The 19,530-nt window shown below is 37.9% G+C and overlaps 1 protein-coding gene across 1 annotated transcript; it reads left to right on the forward strand.

The window, feature by feature from the left end:
• Positions 1–16,960: 16,960 nt before the first annotated feature.
• On the forward strand, positions 16,961–17,999 carry LOC136065737 (ethylene-responsive transcription factor 4-like). Its single transcript, XM_065769299.1, has one exon. It carries the CDS (start codon positions 17,055–17,057, stop codon positions 17,730–17,732), a length of 678 nt encoding a protein of 225 aa, XP_065625371.1. The 5' UTR covers positions 16,961–17,054; the 3' UTR covers positions 17,733–17,999.
• The last annotated feature ends 1,531 nt before the right edge of the window (positions 18,000–19,530 follow it).

Here is a 19,530-nt window from a genome sequence, read left to right on the forward strand (position 1 = left end):
GGACCAAGAAGGTTAACCCAACATAGGAAGGCCATCCACCGTGGGGAGGTCATTCGTGGGTATGAAGGTCATCCATCAGGGAAGTAGCTAGACGACCTCTCAACACTTAGAAAATTTTCAGAATGGATTTACGTACAAAAACTTATGATTCGGACCACGCTCTACTATTTAGAAATATAAGCAAAATCCTTGTTCATCGCTATAACTTCCCATTAAGTTCTTAACTTCTAATTGCAGTTGTAGAAGTTAAGATTGAACCTTCTAACTTCTATAGTATTTGTGGAAGTTAAGTCTGAACCTTCTAACTTCTATACACGTTGAGGAACTTACTAAACAAGTAACCACTCTAAAGCTCACTATATAAGGACTCATCCACATCAAATGAAAGTAAGTTTCCACTACTCCTAAAGTTGAAATTCTTAAGTTCTAAAGGAAAAACTAAGTTAAGAATCGAAGGGTTCTTGGCCAGTTCACCCCAGTCACCTTTGATTTTTGTATTTCTTTGTTTTCAGGCCTTCCAGACAACCATTAGCCCATTGAAACTCGGAGCATTCAGCCTACTGATTTTCTTTGCATCATCAGTTGGCGCCGTCTGTGAGGAAGAAAAATTTGTATTTTGCAATTTATCTTTCTTAGACAAAAGGCTATATGATCCGGACAAGATCAATGGCTACTAGTCCAGGCCATAGGAGAGTGGGAACGCTTCTAGCCACCCCAATGTGCTCACCAGTCGACACTTGTCTTGCAACCGCCTTCCGTCCAACAAATACAATCCATGGCAGCCGCCATGGTAGAGCTAACCCGTTAGAATCAAGAATTGACTCGAGAGATCAACCAAAGGAGGCAACATCATGAACGATGCACGGAAGAACAAGCTCAAAGTCAAGAAGTTAGAGAAGAAGAAAATGCTGAGCACAAGAACCACTCAAGGGGTACCACTTCATGAAGGCTGCCATACTTAGAGAAGGAAATGGATCAAATGAGGAGAGCCATGGACGAGATGAGGGAGAATATGAGAATGACAAATCACGTAGATGATTTAGTTCATCGAACTGATTCCCCTTTTATGGCTTCTATCAATAGTCATCCCCTGCCTTCAAAGTTCAAGATGCCTTCCTTGGATTTATATGATGGAACGTGCGACCCATGTGATCACATAGCCACTTTCAAGACTACAACGCACCTTTAAGAAGTTATAGATGAGATAATGTGCAGAGCTTTTCCAACTACCCTTAAGGGGCCAACACGAGTGTGGTTTAGCAAGATACCTCCAAATACTGTTGGTTCTTTTAAAGAGTTAAGTAAGTTGTTCGTCGATAACTTTATCAAAAGACAAAGGCATAAATGCTCCTCGTCCAGCCTGCTGACTATAGAACAAGGAGAAAATGAGAGCTTGCGGTCCTTCATCACTAGTTTCAACAAGGAAGCCCTGACGGTAGACAAGATGGATGACAAGTTGCTATTGGCAGCCTTCCACAATGGAGTTAATTTCGATTTATTCATCTACAAGCTCTATGATTAAGAGTTGTAGACCATGGCTAAACTCGTCCATTCAGAGAAAACTTCATGAATGCAGAGGATGCAATCATTGCCAAGAAAAGGAAGAGAGCAGAGCGAATGGAAGCAGACCTTCCACGCCATCCTAAACAAAGCCCTCGTCCAAAGAATGCTCAGATGGGAAAGAAGAAAGATAGAGATAACAAGAAGGTAGGGTCGTCTTCAGGAAGGAGTCAGCACTACACGCCCTTGAACGTTCCACTTGATCAAGTGCTTATGCAAATCAAGGATGAACCATCCTTGAAGTGACCAGAGAAGATAAAGGGAGATCCTAATAAGCGTAATAAGAACAAGTATTGTCGCTTCCATAGAGATCATGACCATGACACAGACGAGTGTTATGACTTAAAGCAGCAGATAGAGAATCTTATTAGATAGGAAAAGTTATGAAATTTTATTGGACAAGACCATAAAGAGAAGAAGTTGAAAGGAAATGTAGAAGAGCTATCACGACCCCCACTTGGAGAAATAAGAGTTATTATAGGAGGAACTTTGACAGGGCAATCTTCCAAGTCAAGAAAGATACCTGAAGGTGGTACAGAACGTCCAACTCTCTAGACGACTACCAAGGACGAGGGGAGCAGACAAGCAGGCCATTACATTCACAAATGAGGACGCTGGAAGGGTCTATCACCCACATGGCAATGCAATTGTCATCACTTTGCTCATTGTGAATTATATAACTAGAAGGGTGTTGGCAGATAATGGGAGTTCGGTAGACATCTTATATTATCCCGCCTTCCAACAAATAAGGCTTGGACGAGATCAACTTTATTTAGTAAGTTCGTCCTTGATAGGATTTGGTGGAATGAAACTGCAACATGTAGGCACTATAACACTACCTGTAGTGATGGGTACCTATCCATAATAGATAGCTAAAGAAGTAAATTTCCTCGTTGTGGATTGTTCATCTTCTTATAACGCCATCATTGGACGACCAACTTTAAATAGTTGGAAAGCAGTAACATCTGTCTACCACCTATCTGTCAAAGTCCCAACAAATTATGAGATAGGGCAAGTGCAAGGAAATCAATTAGCTGCAAGAGAATGCTACCGAGCCATGTTGGCTATAGACGAGCATGTACAGACAATGAGGATAGAGGAGAGAAGGGTTGTTACAAAGCCCACTGAAGTATTGGAAGACATCCCTCTAAAAGAAAGAGGGTAGTCCCGAGAAGTTTACCAGAATTGGAACAAGTATGGAGGAGAAGACGAAACAAGACCTCGTCCAGTTCTTGAGAAAGAGCATTAATGTCTTCGCGTGGAGTCATGAAGACATGCCAAGAATTGACCCAAGTGTTATACTCATCAATTAAATGTGTATCCATCTTCCAAGCTTGTTCATCAGAAAAATAGGGTCTTTCCTCCTAAGCAAGATAATGCCATTAAGGAAGAAGTCTAGAAGTTAACCATAATAGAATTCATTCGAGAAGTTTATTACCCAGATTGGTTAGCTAATGTGGTGATAGTTAAGAAGGCTAATGACAAGTGGAGGATGTGTGTAGACTTCACTAATTTGTATAAGGCTTGCCCCAAGGATAGTTATCCTTTGTCATGCATTGATCAGTTGGTAAACTCAACAACAAGTCATCAGCTACTAAGCTTCATGGACGCCTTCTCATGGTATAACCAAATAAAGATGGACGAGGCAGACCAAGAGAGAACATCTTCATTACCAGTCAAGGTTTATTTTGTTATAAAGTAATGCCCTTTGGTTTGAAGAATGCAGGGGCAACTTATCAGAGGCTAGTCAATCACATGTTCCATCCACAAATAGGACGGAATGTAGAAGTTTATGTGAACGATATGCTAGTGAAGAGCTTGGACGAGAAGAAACATATAAATGACTTACAAGAGACCTTTGATACACTTAGACGATACAATATGAAGCTGAATCCAAGTAAGTGTGCCTTTGGGGTTTCATCAAGGAAGTTTCTAGGATTCATGGTTTCACAGAAAGGAATTGAAGTGAATTCAGATAAGAACTAAACCATATTGAACATGGAACTACCAAAGAATGTCAAGGAAGTCCAGTCCTTCACTGGACGAGTTGCAACTTTAAACAGGTTTGTTTCAAAAGCTACAAATAAATGTTTGCCTTTTTTCAAAGTTCTCAGGAAGGCATTCGAATGGACGGATGAGTGCCAAAAGTCCTTCCAAGATCTTAAAGCCTATCTTACCACGGTTCCCCTGCTAAGTTCATCCATACCAAGTAAGGAGTTATATTTTTACTTGGCAGTGTCCCCACATGCAGTAAGTTCAGCATTATTCAAGGAAGAAAGAAAGGTGCAGAAACTTGTGTATTATACAAGCCAAGCACTAAGGGGGCAGAAAAATGATATCTAATGATTGAAAAGTTGGCTTTTGCATTTATAACGGCTTCAGAAAGTTAAGACATTACTTCTAAGCTTATGTCATCAATGTCATGACAAATCATCTACTCAATAAGGCAATGAACAAGTTGGAAGCTGTAGGATGACAAATCCAATGGACCATTGAGCTTAGTAAGTTTGACATTAGGTACCAACCAAGGAATGCAATAAAGGCTTAAACTCTAGCAAATTTCATTGCGAAATTCACTCCAAGTCATGATGATTTAGACGGGGTGGAAGAAGTTAAAGCATGGGTCGTCCATGTAGATGGGTCATCTACATTGTACACAGGAGGAATAGGAATTGTGTTATAGTCCCTAGAAAGAGATAAGTTAAAGTATAAGGTTTGTCTATAGTATCAAACAACCAACAATGAAGTTGAGTATGAAGCCCTCCTCAAAGGGCTAGAATTGGCTAAGTCCTTAGAAGCAGAGTCAATAGTCATCTAGGGAGACTCTTAATTGGTCATAGGTCAAGTAAATGGAACATGTAAAGTTAAAGAAAAATGGATGAGGAAATATCTTAATAGGGTGAGACGCCTTGTTAAGAAATTTAAAGAAGCTGGTTTTATTCAAATCCCAAGGGAAGAAAATATGGAAGCAAATGTCTTGGCAAAAGCAGTGTTAGCAAAAGGATCAATGGACGAGTTTGATGAAGTCCAATATATGCCTAGCGTAGATCTTCTAGAGGTACAGCAAATAGAAGGTGAAGAAAACTAGATGACCCCAATAGTCGCTTACCTAAAGGATGGAAGACTTCCAAAAGAAAGAGACGAGGCCAGAAAGTTAAAGGATTAGATCAGCTAAATACGTCCTTATAGACAAGGTGCTATACAAAAGAGGCTTCTCTTAACCTTACCTAAGGTGTTTAGCTCTAGACGAAACAAATTATGTATTGAGAGAAGTTCATGAATGAGCACATGGCAACCATTCAAGAACTAGAGCACTCGTCCACAAGGTCATATGTATAGGTTATTACTGGCCAACCATTTAAGCTGATGCTAAGGCTTATGTGAAGGTGTGTAATCAATGTCAATGATTCAGTAATATCCCTAGACAACCATCGAAGTATCTTACCCCGATGATGTCCCCATGACCTTTTGTGCAATGGGGATTGGACATGTTGGGACCCTTTTTAATGAGAACCAGGCAAATAAGTTTCTGGTGGTGGGGATCGATTACTTCACTAAATGGGTGAAAGCTAAACCCTTAGCAAAAATCACACAACAGAATGTAAAAAACTTCGTCTGGAAGAGCATTGTGTACCGGTTTGGACTACTTAGGGTACTAGTATCAGACAATAGACAACAGTTCGATAACACACCCTTCAGAGATTTCTGTGAGCAACTTAGAATTAAGAATCATTATTTTTCACCCTCCCACACACAAGCAAACAGACAAGCAAAAGTAGCAAACCAATCCTTATTGAAAATCATCAAGACTCGGCTTGAGGAGGCAAAGGGAGTATGGCCAGACAAACTACCCGGTGTTTTATGGGCTTACAAGTCGACTGTAAGGACCCCCACATGGGAAACTCCGTTCAAACTAGCCTATGGAAGCGAAGCAGTCATACCTGCAGAAGTGCACATAACCAACCACAGGGTGATGAAGTATCAAGACAATGAGAATGAAGAACAACTTCGTCTTAACCTCAATCTAATAGACGAGGTGAGGATGGATGCGAAGCATAGAACAGTAAGGCATAAAAATCTTATGGCTAGACAATATAATGTAATGGTGAAACCCAGGCGCTTCAACATTAGGGATCTCGTCCTAAAAATGGGTCTCCTTGGTAACCAGAAACTCGGCCCATGGAAAATTTAGGCCTAATTGGGAAGGACCTTACAGGGTTATCAACTGCAAAAGGCGGAGATCATATTACTTGAAAGCTCTAGATGGACAGAAGCTAGAGCACCCCTGGAATGTTGAGCATCTAAGAAAATACTATCAATGAAGGGTCAACCTGGTCAAGCATCATCATGGACGAGTATCATAATGGACGAAGTTGAAGTTATGTGTTGTTTTCCTCGTATTTATTTTTGTTTAGTACTAGCATTACATGTTTTTAATATTTTAATTCCCTAAAAGTACATTAGTTTCCAACTTTTGCACTGTTTATGGACGAATTTGTGATAGATGAAGTCATTAACTTAGTCTATCTGCTCGTACATAAGTATGTTTAATTCCCTAAAGGCACTAGCTTCTAAGCATGTGCCATGTTTGTGGATAATGTTTATGTTGTGTATTTACAGTTTGGATTCCCAATGTATATAATGATGTGTGAATTCCTAATTTTCATGTTATTTTCATTTGTAAAGTTATTATTTACAACTATGTGTTTTGTTGGCTTATATTCCGTGCCAAATTTGATTGTAATTTTATTCAATCTTTTGTACCCTGTATTTATTGTGGGATTTCATTGCAAGAGTTGTGTGATAGAGAGAGTAGTGTGAAGACTCAAGCATTTGAAGACTGAAGAAGTTTTCACGGGTAGCTCGCGACTTAGCATCCCGTGAAGTATCTCATGTGCCTTGCACATGCTGAAATGCGAAGAGTCAGGCCAGATGGAGACAGTTATGTCTCGCGGGTAAGGCTTTCTCGCAAGACACCAGCAAGACATTCTGTTCTGCCAGCCTGTCCAGTTTGATACACACTTTCTGTGCCTACACTATTTACACCCACATTACCCGCAAATGTTGAAGAGTGCTTCTGAGAGAAAAACCCTAGTCAAACACCTTGAGAGTTAGAGATTATTATTCTCACAATCCTCTACACATTTGTTTTGGGATTTTTCTCAACTCCTACCTCTCCATTTTCATACCATTGAGAGGTTGATAGTCCAAACACTTACTACACCCTTTTAAAGTGTCAAGTGAAGTTTTGGTGCTACTAGGAAGTATTGGAAGAAGCCAAGGATGGCAGATGCAACATGGAGCTTGTTGTGGGATCCGGAGAACTAGACAAGACACGATTCCGAGAAGCCTTGTTGGAGTAGAAACTTGGAGGGCTTAGGTACATCGGGTAGATTAAGCTTAGAAGGTCTCTTGCTAACTCATATATCTCAACTGATTGTCTAGTGGATCGATTACCGCTTAAAGGGCAGCGGAGATATTTTTTACCGAGTTCTTTGATTTCCTCTTCGATAACACATTGTGTTATCTTGTGTTTACATTTTTCTTTCCTACTCTTTTACATTCCATTTTACTGCTATGTTGCTTAGTTTATGGATTAGAGTAGCTTGTTTGTTTGTCCGCTCACATTTACACTACTCCGTACTTAGTATTAAGTTAGTGTAAAATCAATCGAGCCGTAACTTTTAATTGGGGGTCTAAAAAACTCTTGTATTTTTAACACATTTTCGAGCTTTCATCATTCAAACTAATCCACACGAAGGCTAAGAGCCCAAGACGAGTAAAATCTATGGACGCAGGGATGTAACGTCTATAAACTTTTCTTAAAATAAGGATGAAGCAAAGGAAAATAAAACTAAGATATATTCATCTAATCAAAGGACGAGGTAAAACCTTAGGCATATTCGTCTAATCAATGGACGAGGAAAAACGTGCACGTAAAAATACTTAAAATCCATGGATGAATTTGACCAGCCAAACAATCCAATCTTTGGATGAGTAAATGCTAGGAATGTCTTACCCAAAGACGAATAAAGAACCGTCCAACCTATGGCCAAGGGACAATGCAAACTATAAGTCAAATTTATGGACGAATAAAGCTAGCAAAAGAAATACCATTCATAGACGAGTTATACTTGGGAAACAAAGAATGGTAGAAGTGTTGAGCATGAAAAAATTATCCTAAAATGGACGATTTAAACAAAGGAAGTTCGTTCATTCAATTATGACAATATAAATGTTTTCATGAGTGGACAGACCACACTTAAGACAATAGAAATAACATAGACGATATAAACAAAGGAAATTCGTTCATATATAAAGTATACAACATGTTCAACATAAAATAAGGAATGAAAATAAAAGTGGACATTCATTCATAAAATTTAAAGAAGGGTAGATGACCACCATCCAAAAACCCTTGAGTTATTCAAAGCCAATGAAGGCTCGTCAAAAAACTTGGACAAGGGAATTGTACTTACATGAATCTTAAAAGGTAAAGCCCAAAACAACGGGCACTTCCAAACAAGCTAACAATAAATAATTTTTTCTAAAAATAAATAAATAAATAAATTACTGGGATAAACCACTAGGTGCATCACCCCCAGACTTTGGGTCGTCCTTGTTGGCATAGTGACGTCTTGGGCGGGTTTAGTTGAAGCATCATCCATCACATTGACGTCCTCGGAGCTCTTCGAAAGCAAGGAACTCTCTGCAGCAATGAGGATCATGAAGAAGTCAAAATCCATCACAAGGTAGGCCTCCTTAGCATCAGAATGAAAGTATTCATAACCAGCAGTATAATGACGATCTAGACGAGTCTTGAACTTGTTTAACCTCTTGAAGGTTGCGATAGCTTCCTCCTGAGCCTTCTCCATAAACGAAGCAAACTATTGAACCTTCACCTTGAGGTGAGTTATACAAGTTTCCTTCTCAATAAAGTCTGCCTTGAGCTCCGTTACTTCATTCTTTAGTTTTTGCTCAATTCCCTGTAAATGTTTAAGCTCCTCAGTCAACCTGATTACTTCCCCCTTTTTCAAGAGGACCTCGTTAGTTAGCTCCCTACTCTTTTCCTTGGCAACCTTAGCCTCATTACAAAGCTCTTTAGCTTGGGTGGACGCGATGTAAAACTTTGACATGGCCTGAAGAATAGATGGACGAAAGAGAGTTAGAAATTTTCCTTAAATTTCTTAGAAAATAAAATAGAGATAATGAAAAACTACTTACCTTGAAAAGGTCATGGATGGCAAAATGCTCAACGTCCTTCACTAACATATTGTAGCAAGCATTCACCTCATGTTCAATGACAAGTCCTTTGAATGACCTCCAAGCATAACCCTCGTCCAACACCAAGTTAGAAGGACGCTTGCAGGAGGAGGAAGGTTCTCAGGCTAGACGGATGGAGTGGTTTGGGCGGGTACCAAGTTCACTGCTGAGTCGTCCAGGTCTATCGTCACAAAAGGGAATTTTGGAACCTTGGGAGGAGGAGTCTTGTCAGATTTTTGCTTCTTAGGACCTGGACGAGTGGGAAGGTCACCAAGGTCCACAGAACTAGATATGCCCTTTTTCTTCCTAGTTTGGACTACAAGCTTCTGGACGACTAAAAGAGTAACATCGTCTTGGACCTAGACGTCCTCTTCACCCTCAGTATCACTTGCAACACCTTTCCCTTTATTCTCCTTCATAGTGGCTAAGCCTATGGTAAAAATGCATTATTATTATTATTATTATTATAAAAATAAATAAATAAATAAAAAGTTGGTCGAAGCTTTCTTCGACAAGTGGTCTCATTTAGGTCAAGGTTTTCAACAGTAAGCTCAGGACCAAGTCCCTAAGCAGCTAGACAACTCAAGGTCACCAAGCTATGGAAGGACTTCTCAGGGAAGGCACAAACTCTGTCAATACACTCTAAATAAAAATTGTCCAAGTGTGGACGAGTAACAACTACACCAATATAAGAGAAGGTTAGATGAGGAAAAAGTTAGATAAAATAAATAAAAGAAATGAAGAAAAACATACCCTCAGGACAAAGACGACTCAGGGGGCTGGTAAAAGGAGGGAAGGGGGCACTATTTATATTAACTGGGTCGCCAGCCCAATTTGCATAAATAAAAAAGAATTCTTTTTTCCAAATCCTATCAAAAGAACTACGGCCCTTAATCAAACTAAATTAAAGGCCCCTAGAAGAGAACTAGTAAAAACCAGCAGATTGTTTAATCTCTGAGGGCTTATAGCAATAAAGGAACTTATCCACTGTGATTGGACGGTTCCCATCAAGCGCCTCATGCAATAACACTTGCATGGCAATTATTGTCCTCCATCCATAGGGTTGAGCTGGTTTGGTCCAATACCCAACCTATGGAAGAGACCTCTACAAAAGAAGTTCAAATGAAATCTAAGACCTGCTAGAAGATAGGAGGTATACACACCAAAACCTCAAGAAGGAGAATAGCACCATTCCCCTTCTTCAGGTAGACGAGGTCTAAACTTGCTAGAAATTTGGTATCTACCTATAAGAGTTTTTAACTTACTCACGTCCAGAGTAGACGTTACCTCGGGGGCACAACTATAGATTCCATTCTCTTTCTCTTCTTCGTCTTGAGGAGGACTAGGTGACCTTCTGGACAAGCTAGCCTCAGCCTCAGAAGTCATCCTACGTGGCATCTCCTGGAAATCCTTTAAAGGAAAACCAGGGACCCTAGACGAATAATGCTCGTCTGAGGAACTACTATCACTACTATAACTTGTACTACCTTCATTACTCTCATAACTACCGCCACCACTCCCAGAGGACATGTCCTGATACTCATCTATCTCTGTCTTTAGACTACTACTAGACGTAGACATAATTAGAAGAATGAACAAAGACGAAAACCTAAGGATGAAGGGAAGGAAGTACCTGACGAGACTAGAAGACGAGGCTCTTGGACAAAATGGCAAAAAGAAAATTATCAGAACAGTAAAGGGTAAGAGAGAGAATGTACATATTTATAGTGCCCAGAGGTGGGTCAACGAAGCAACGCGGACCAACCAGAAATTGACACATGACATTTTCTTCGAAAAATAAATCGACGCGACCAGCCAACCATTGAGATTAGGACATGTGGCACAATCTGGAACAATAAAATTCACCCAGAGTAAGGTCGACACATGGTACAACAATTGACCATAAAAATGTTGACACATGTCAAAAACCAATAGTTATACTACAGTGTTCTGGACGACCCTTAAACAAGGGGGCAACTGATGATGAACTAAAAGTCGAACCATCTCCAGTTTGTCCATAAAGTCGTCCAAGACCAAGAAGGTTAACCCAACATAGGAAGGCCACCCACCGTGGGGAGGTCGTCCGTAGGTATGAAGGTCGTCCATCAAGGAAGCAACTAGACGGCCTCTTAACACTTATAAAATTTCATAATGGATTTACATACAAAAACTTATGATTCAAACCACGTTCTACTGTTTAGAAGTATAAGCAAAATCCTTATTCATCGCTATAACTTCCCACAAAGTTCTTAACTTCTAATAATAGCTGTAGAAGATAAGATTGAACCTTCTAACTTCTATAGCAGTTGTAAAAGTTAAGTCTGAACCTTCTAACTTTCATACACGTTGAGGAAGTTACTAAACAAGTAACCACTTCAATGCTCACTATATAAGGACTCATCCACATCAAATGAAAGTAAGTTTCCACTACTTCTAAAGTTGGAATTATTGAGTTCTACAGAAAAAACTAACTTAATTATCGGAGGGTTCTTGGCCAGTTCACCCCAATCATCTTTGATTTTTGTGTTTCTTTCTTTTCAGACCTTCCAGACAACCACTAGCCCATTGAAACTTGAAGCATTCAGCCTACTGATTATTTTTTGCATCATCAAAGTTCATTTGAAATTTTTCTTTAATTATTGAGAAAATAACATAAATCAAATTAATTTTTTTTGTTTTATATGATTCATGTTTTTTTTTTCCCTTGAACAAAATTGAATTGTTTATAAAATTTTTGACTACATATTTGTTTTTTTTTTCTTTATATATGTTTATCAATTTGATATGGCAAATAAATGAGGATGCTTTTCTAGACATTTTACAATAAAAGAAAGGTCAAGATTAATAGAAAATTATTTTTTAAGAACAACCATTCAATTCCCATGTAAATAATTTTTTTCTCTAATAACTCTACTTCTAATTTTTTAAATAATTTTTTCTTTAACCAAAATTGCCATATATTCATTATATGATTAGTTATTCCATTCTAACCTTTTGTCTTTCTTAAAATAATTATTTTTATTCTCATATAATCATTATCCTAACGTATTAAATTTGTCCTTAGTTGTGTGTAGTCTTACTATCAAAGAGTTAAAATCTTCTTTATAAGTTCAAAATTTTAAATTTAATTTTTTTAAATAAGTAATTTAATTATATTAATGAAATAAACTATTTAATTTATATTTATTTTTCTATTAAACCTGCATCGCATGGGTATAACATTAGTATAATGTAAATTCAGGTATACCAAAGCCCACATTTATTTTTAAATTTTTTTTTTTTTCCTGAATGATTATGCATTACTCAAAAAAGGCCAAGGGACCCGATACATATTTACCTACAGATGAAAACCCAATTCAGAATAAGACAGAGGAATAGGGGCCCAAAGGTATTACACTAAAAGCCCAACCCGCACGGTTATGGACCACAGAATTAACAAATAAACAGACAACAGACCTGAGTAAAATCCCAAGCTACAAATTTAGAGGCAGGCATTGGAACTGGATTGCAGTTGTTTCTTATACATTACTCGAGGCATCTACAATCTTGGTTGTCTTACTCTTATCATTAGTGTCTTTGTTTTGGTATAACATATTTTGTTTAAATTTTTTGCTTATTTGTTTTTTTTTTAATTTTAAAAATTTTGACCTTTTTTTTTTTTTAAGTGAACAATTATACTTTAACCGATTTATAGCAAATAAGCTTTCAACAAAAAGTTTCTCCAAAAAAAAAAAAAAAAAAAAAGAGCTTTTAGCATAAAGTTATATCCTAACACACTCTAATGTAATTGGGCTCTACTCAAGCAGGTTTTTTCTACCCTGAAGAGGTGATGGGGGCAATGATGGTTTTTATTTGTCTTGTCCCTCCCCAATATATATATATATATATATATAATCTAATCTAATCTAATAATCTTTATATACAGTTCTTACTTATAATTTTGTTTGTACTCTTTCTATTACCATTTCTCAAAATTCTTATCTTTGATCTCTTTTAGCACTTTTTTGAACGCTCATCCCTTTTATCTTTCATCTTTATTTCATTATGTTGAAACCACCTCACTAAGAATGACAAAATACCTCTGGCTTGCCGCTCTCCTCATATGCCATGTTCTTACCCAGAAGAAGAGATTGGGTAGAAACATGATATCCCTAATCCATCCCCATCCCGTCATGCCTGCCTCACCCCATTACCATCTTTGATAATTGATACAATGTGAAATTAAAATGAAGTCCTTGTTTTCAATTTAGCACTCATATTATATCCAATTCTATTGGTCAAATACACCATCTAAAGGCACCAGCTAAATGCTTAGTGATGTACAATTTTAAGGATAATCACCAAAGTGGTTGCAGACTTTCAAAGTTGAGACTCGAACTTGACAAAAGATAAATGACTATCACACTTATATTTTTCGTGGATGTTCTTAGACAAACTTGAATACCCATCAGTATGTGTGTTTCCTTGTCAATTTGCAGCTCACATGCAAAAAATAAAATATACACTATGATTTGCATTTTTTTTTTTTTTTTTTTTTTATGGAGAGCAGAATATTCCCAAGTTATAAATCTTGATGTTGATTTTATTCTTGTTATAAATTGGCTAACATTGTATGGTGTTATGGCACCGAACTTGGCTTCACTTTTTTCTTTTTTTCTTTTTTCTTTTTTTTTGCAGGGCTCTCTTGGTCCGAGAGTGGACCGTCCTTCAACACCACGTTATTTGAGAAGCTAAAAGAATAGCATACGGACTCACCAAGAGGGGAAGGAACCAAAGGAGCAAACTTGAAGAAAACTGTGAATGTCCAGATTTTGTATATTGTTAATATATATATACACACATATATGGGACTGTTTTGCAATATTGTACTCCTAATAAGGACTAAGGAGTACCCTATTAACCCTTTTGTATCTAATCACCTAGCTGGGGTGTACTAATCCCTAATTCCCTATATTAAATTAAATAAATTTCCTCTTTCTACCCATAGAATAATAAGAATTAAAAGATTAAATTTAAAACAAATCAAAGCAAAAAAGTTATAATTTGTAATTTAGGAAAAAAATATTACTCTTTTAGCCGGTTCAGGAAAACAATACCATTAATCATATATACAAATGTTGCTTACACTTTCCTCAAAAAAAAAAAAATGTTGCTTATATAATTTGAGGTGATTATTCATGGAACTTTATAGTAATCAATAAATTGCCATGTAAGAAATGTTTCTCATACAAATCGGCGAAAAAAAAAAAAAGAATCTACATCTCCCGTAATGCTAACAATGATGAGTCAAAACCATATCCGTTACCGGTTTTTTTATTCAGATGCGAATCTTAACATTGTCATAAATTTCTGCTACATTAAAATATTAACAAACAAACAATCATCCAAACTGCCCCCACGCGCTTCACAAACTTTGACGCCCACGTTCTCCAATCAATCACACGACCGACTGAGCACACACGTTGCGAGTTGACGCACGCAACACGGAAGCGCTTGGGGATTAAAATTACATTACAAATGAAGATAAAAAAAGATAATATTAAATGTGTAAAAAGCGCACAGACAAAGCAAAGAGGGGAGACCAATAAAAAGCAAGAAGACAAAGACGAAGACAAATATGGGAGAGAGGTGGCGGTGAGTAATTGTAAAACTTAAAAAGGTTGTGAAATTAGGTTGATTGCACCGAAACAAACAAACAAACAATGATGCGCACGACACGGCTCTCTCTGCCTCTGGGGTCATAGCATTTAACATTAAAATTTAAAACGAACGCGTCGAGCGCAAGACATGGACACGCGTCGTGTGCTTAATGGGGTCACTGTTCGTGAACGAGCTGTCGGTCCAAAAGAGCGATTCAAAAGGCTACCAAAGGAAAGAAAATATACCATGAGAGAGAGACGGCGATATGACGGACTATACAGACAACTTTCTAAACGAAAAGAAATGGTCTTAAGTTGTACCCACTTGGCTTAGCTCCCTATGCCCATTCTCACAAATGGAGCGTATATATAACGCTCCTCATTTTCAAAATTCTAGATTTCTCTTCTTTTAAGTATGTAATTTTGATTAAATTAACACAACTAAGAAGAGTTGTCTTTTTAAAATTTAAATAAAAAAAAATATTAAAGAGCGAAAATTGGGTCCAATGCTTCGCTGAACCTGTTAGAATTATAATATAACTTTTCATAATGTATCAAATCTTAATATATCAAGTGCATAGGAGCATTAAACATGATGATGCACAAAATCGTCAATGGGTCAATTGTTCATACGTATAGTGATTGGAGGTACCTGAAGAACAAAAGGTGAACCTATAGACAGCACGGTGGGATGCCGGTCAAAAACACTCCAAAAGTTAAGTCAATGACTAAATGATCTCTAGCAACTCCAAAAGTATGAAAGTTTGGAAATTCTACGTACCTAGTAAAGGGAGTGGCTTCGTGCTTATATAATGGTATAGAGCTGACCAATATATATGAATGTAGGGTCTTTCCTTGTAGCGAAAATATAACCTTAATGCTCCGAGATCCTCGGGACATAACTTCTCATGTTTGGAGGATACGAATATGTAGAAGAATCTTTGAGCGTAGTATACAAGTTCTTTCCATATGAAGATACTAGAATGGAGGACACACAAATGGTGTGGAGCTAAGTATTAGCGGTTGTCTGTCAGGGTTCCTTGTCAGTCACATGACGTACCAAACGAGCATACAGTTGACTGTTGCTTTACCAGATATATGAAAGCCAATTGTAATTTATTCTTGACGATGCTTTTAATCCTTAATAGACTATGAGCACCTGATGACTCTAGGGTGTTAGCCAAATTTGAAGATGATGAAAACGACCCTATCAGAACACAAACTAAGTTATTTTTAAAATATATATTTATCACTATAATTTTTCAAAGAGAAGTGCTAGTGTGTTACATATACAATATTTTCACAACAAATTCTAGATAAACTGTTAGTGATTTTCATTTGGATCTACCACTAAAATTACTTTTTTACCTATCATTAACAATTTACCATATATGATTTATTGTGAAAATATTGTGTACCTTTTTCTTTATTTATTTTTTTTTTTTAAAGAGTTTCAACTTATGACGTCCGCTTCTAATGATAGCTCTATATTATACCAAGACACCAATCGATTTTTGGTATAGACAGAGATTGAATCTTAAATCTCATTTTCAATCATCAGAGACTTTACTAGTTGAACTAATTGGAACTCACAAATATTGTGTACCTAATATTTCTCTTTTTCAAAAGGTATGAGAGTTTTTTTTATTAGTAATACTAAGTCCACGACATTTTCACAAGTCTTAAGTGGTAGCCTTTTATTGGTTATAATTTGAGTCCACCACTAATGTCACTTTTCACTCATCAATAATAATCTGCTAGTTACAATTTGTTCCAAAAGTGTTGTGGACCTAGCGTTTATTTATTTATTTGAGTTTCTTGATAAAAGTTAACTCTTATTACTTTTGCAAAAATCCTTCCAGAACTAAACTATTTTCCTAAAATAATTGATAAAAAAAAAATGGCTTCACCGACATCCTTTCCTCTGCAATTAGGATGATAAATAAATTCAATATTGTATCATGTGTTTAATTTTGTGTCCACAAGACTTAAGAAAAAGTAGGAATCAGATGCATATTCTATGATCTATCCGTGTGAAGCCTTAGATAAAAATATTCCAAGCAAAGTGGTAGTAGTAGAGTTTTTGAAAAGGAGGGGAGAGAGTGGGACATACGCTCTAAAGCAAAAGCGTGTAAGAGCAATGGAGAAAAGGGGAGCCGTAACAGCGGCTTCGTTAGGCAAAAAGCCGGCACACATGAACCCCTCGCCGCTTGCCCCGAAATTCCCGCGTGCCACGTAACCCCTAGACAACATCATCATAAATCTCACCCCACTCTTGGGCGGCGCCTCTTTCTCAGTCAAACCCCTCGTTGACTGCGCCCCTCTCTCTCTCTCTCTCTCTCTCTACTTTCTTTAAATATTACTGTATATTAAAATAATTAAATATAATTTCCTTAATTACATGGCTGATTCCTGTTTGATAGTTTGAGATAGATAGGAACACCCGACACGTACATACACACAAACACAACAACCTTCTCCTATCTATAAATACTACCCCCACCTCATCCATTTTTTCCCTAAGCTCAAAAACTGAAAACTCTTTCATTTTTTATTGTATCCTTTTGTGTTTGTTAAACTGGTCTTGCTCTAATGGCTATCAAAGAAAAACAACTTGGTGTTAAAAAGGGGAGCAGTATTGGAAAGGCAACTAACGAGAAAGAGATGCATTATAGGGGAGTGAGGAAGAGGCCGTGGGGCCGGTACGCCGCCGAAATCCGAGATCCCGGCAAGAAGAGCAGGGTCTGGCTCGGCACCTTCGACACCGCCGAGGAAGCGGCGCGTGCGTACGACGCCGCCGCCAGGGAATTCCGCGGTGCCAAGGCCAAGACCAACTTCCCTCAGCCAAACGAGGACTTGCCCATTAACCACAGCCCCAGCGAGAGCAGCACCGTGGAGTCGTCCAGCCCCGATGCGCCGGCGCGCGACGCCACGCGCCGCATGGAGAGCGTCGCTGAGAGTGGCGTCGTTGTGGGTCGGTTTCCGTTTCTCAGTCAGCAGCAGCCGTATGTTGGCGCGTGTGCTGGAGTGGTGGGTGGTTTTCCGGTCCACTCGCGGCCGGTTTTGTTTTTCGACCCGATGGTGAGGCCCGAGTTTGTGGCTCAGAGTTACCCTCTCCGGTTCGACCCGAGTCCGGTTGAGTTCAATTCCGGAATTGTAGGTGGGGCCCAGACCCAGAGCGACTCAGATTCATCATGGGTCGTTGATTACAAGCCAAGAAAGGAAGTTCTTAACCTTGATCTTAACCTTGCTCCTCCAATGGACGCTTAATTTTCCGACAATTTTTGTAATAATCAAAGGCAAAAGTGTTTTCTCTTTTCTTTTCTTTTTTAATTTACCTAGAGAGTGATGGACCTATCTTCTAGTTCGTCCTTGCTGTGTAAACTAGTTAGGAATGTAGTATGGTTTTTTTTTTTTTTTCTTTCTCTCTCTCATTAACGAGGGAAAAGAATCAGATTCTCTTTAAGTTGTTTTTTGTTGTAACTGCTCATTCCTTCACTAACGTTTGAATATCAAGTTTACTTTTTTTCTTGATAATTTTGTGTCTCATTTTTTGTCATTGGCTATTGGTGATTTTGGCAAGAAATGAATTTTGGCCTTATAATCATTTGAAGCATGTGGGGATATCAGAATTAGCTTATCAAACAATTATGCCTTATAAGCATCGGCAGGTTTTCCCTTATCATGTCTGATAAAAGCCAAGAAAGAAGCAAAAATAAGTTGAGCATTCAGTTAATACATTCGGAATTGTACCCAAAAAGAGATAAATTGTCTTTAGTAGGGTGTAATTAGAGCTTTATGAATCCTGATTAGTGTATCTCAGAATTACAAAATGAAAAGGGATTTCTCTTCAAAAAAAAAAAAGAGGAAAGAAGTTTTTATTACCATGAGTTCACTTTTTCTAAAGTCTCTGAACACAATTTCTTAGGAAATTGGGTGAGACAGAACAAAAGAAATCGTACTAATTAGTCAGTAATAATGCGCGATTGTAGTATCAGAATAGAATTTATTCTTTGAACTAATGATATAATATCAAGGAAACATTATTAGTGGATCTCAATCTTAACTGGAATTTTGCCCATTATTTAAATCCAATATATCGCGTCCAATTTATCGCAGATTTGAGAAGCGAGCAATCACTACTTTACTAGTATACTTTGCCCCCAAGGCGTTGAGAAAAGCGATCATATCACTTTATATGAGAAATGAGTAATGAACCTGTAATCAATAACCCCCATAAAACTTTCGAAACGATTATAATTCAGAACTAGCATCATCTGTACAAATCATACCGCATTGTTCCTTAAAAGGTACAATATTTGAGGATATTTGTAAAAACCACAATAAAATATGAACCCAAAAAGCTCAAATTGTGCATAATTAATTCAAAAAAAAGAAATTCCAATTGAATTTGTTTAATTAATTAAATTTGTGGTGGGATTAAAAAAGCTGATCACGGTACACGTAGAAACACTCTTCCCTGCTAGGGTAGGTGAGGCTACTCTTCTCTGTCCCCTTGTTATTAGTTATAAATTTCCACCGACTGCAGCAACGGTACAGTGGGCCAGAAAATCACGGAGTATGAGGATAATGGGACCCACAAAAAGAATTCCGTGTTGACGGGTTGCATGTCGTGTTAACGGTGGACGGCACGTGTACTTTCGCCGTCCATTTGTTATTTATTGAATTCGAAAGATTTTATTTTATTTTATTTTATTAAAAATGATAGCTTTTATGTGAGTGCGGTTTCTTCTTGGTAAGTGATAGGAAAGCGTAGAGTGGAGGAAGGAATAGATGGTGAAAGAGAGAGAACAACAACAACAACAGCAACAGCCCTCGGGGCGTTTGGGACCCACTCTCCAACATGCTGCCGTCGCTGCCGCTTTCGGTGGGGCCTCTTTTCTTTTTTCGCGTCCGCGGAGAGTTTTCATTCACTAATTTTCATACACGTTTTACCAAAAATTGCCTTATGTTGACAACTGTGATTGGTCGGTCTTTGTCGCATAAACTTTTTTTTTTTTTTTTTCCACCGTTTACCGCGTAATATAGTTATAGTAGTGTGAGTATA

This window comes from Quercus suber, unplaced genomic scaffold (assembly GCF_002906115.3).
Source record: "Quercus suber isolate HL8 unplaced genomic scaffold, Cork oak 2.0 scaffold_1107, whole genome shotgun sequence".
NCBI lineage: Eukaryota > Viridiplantae > Streptophyta > Magnoliopsida > Fagales > Fagaceae > Quercus > Quercus suber.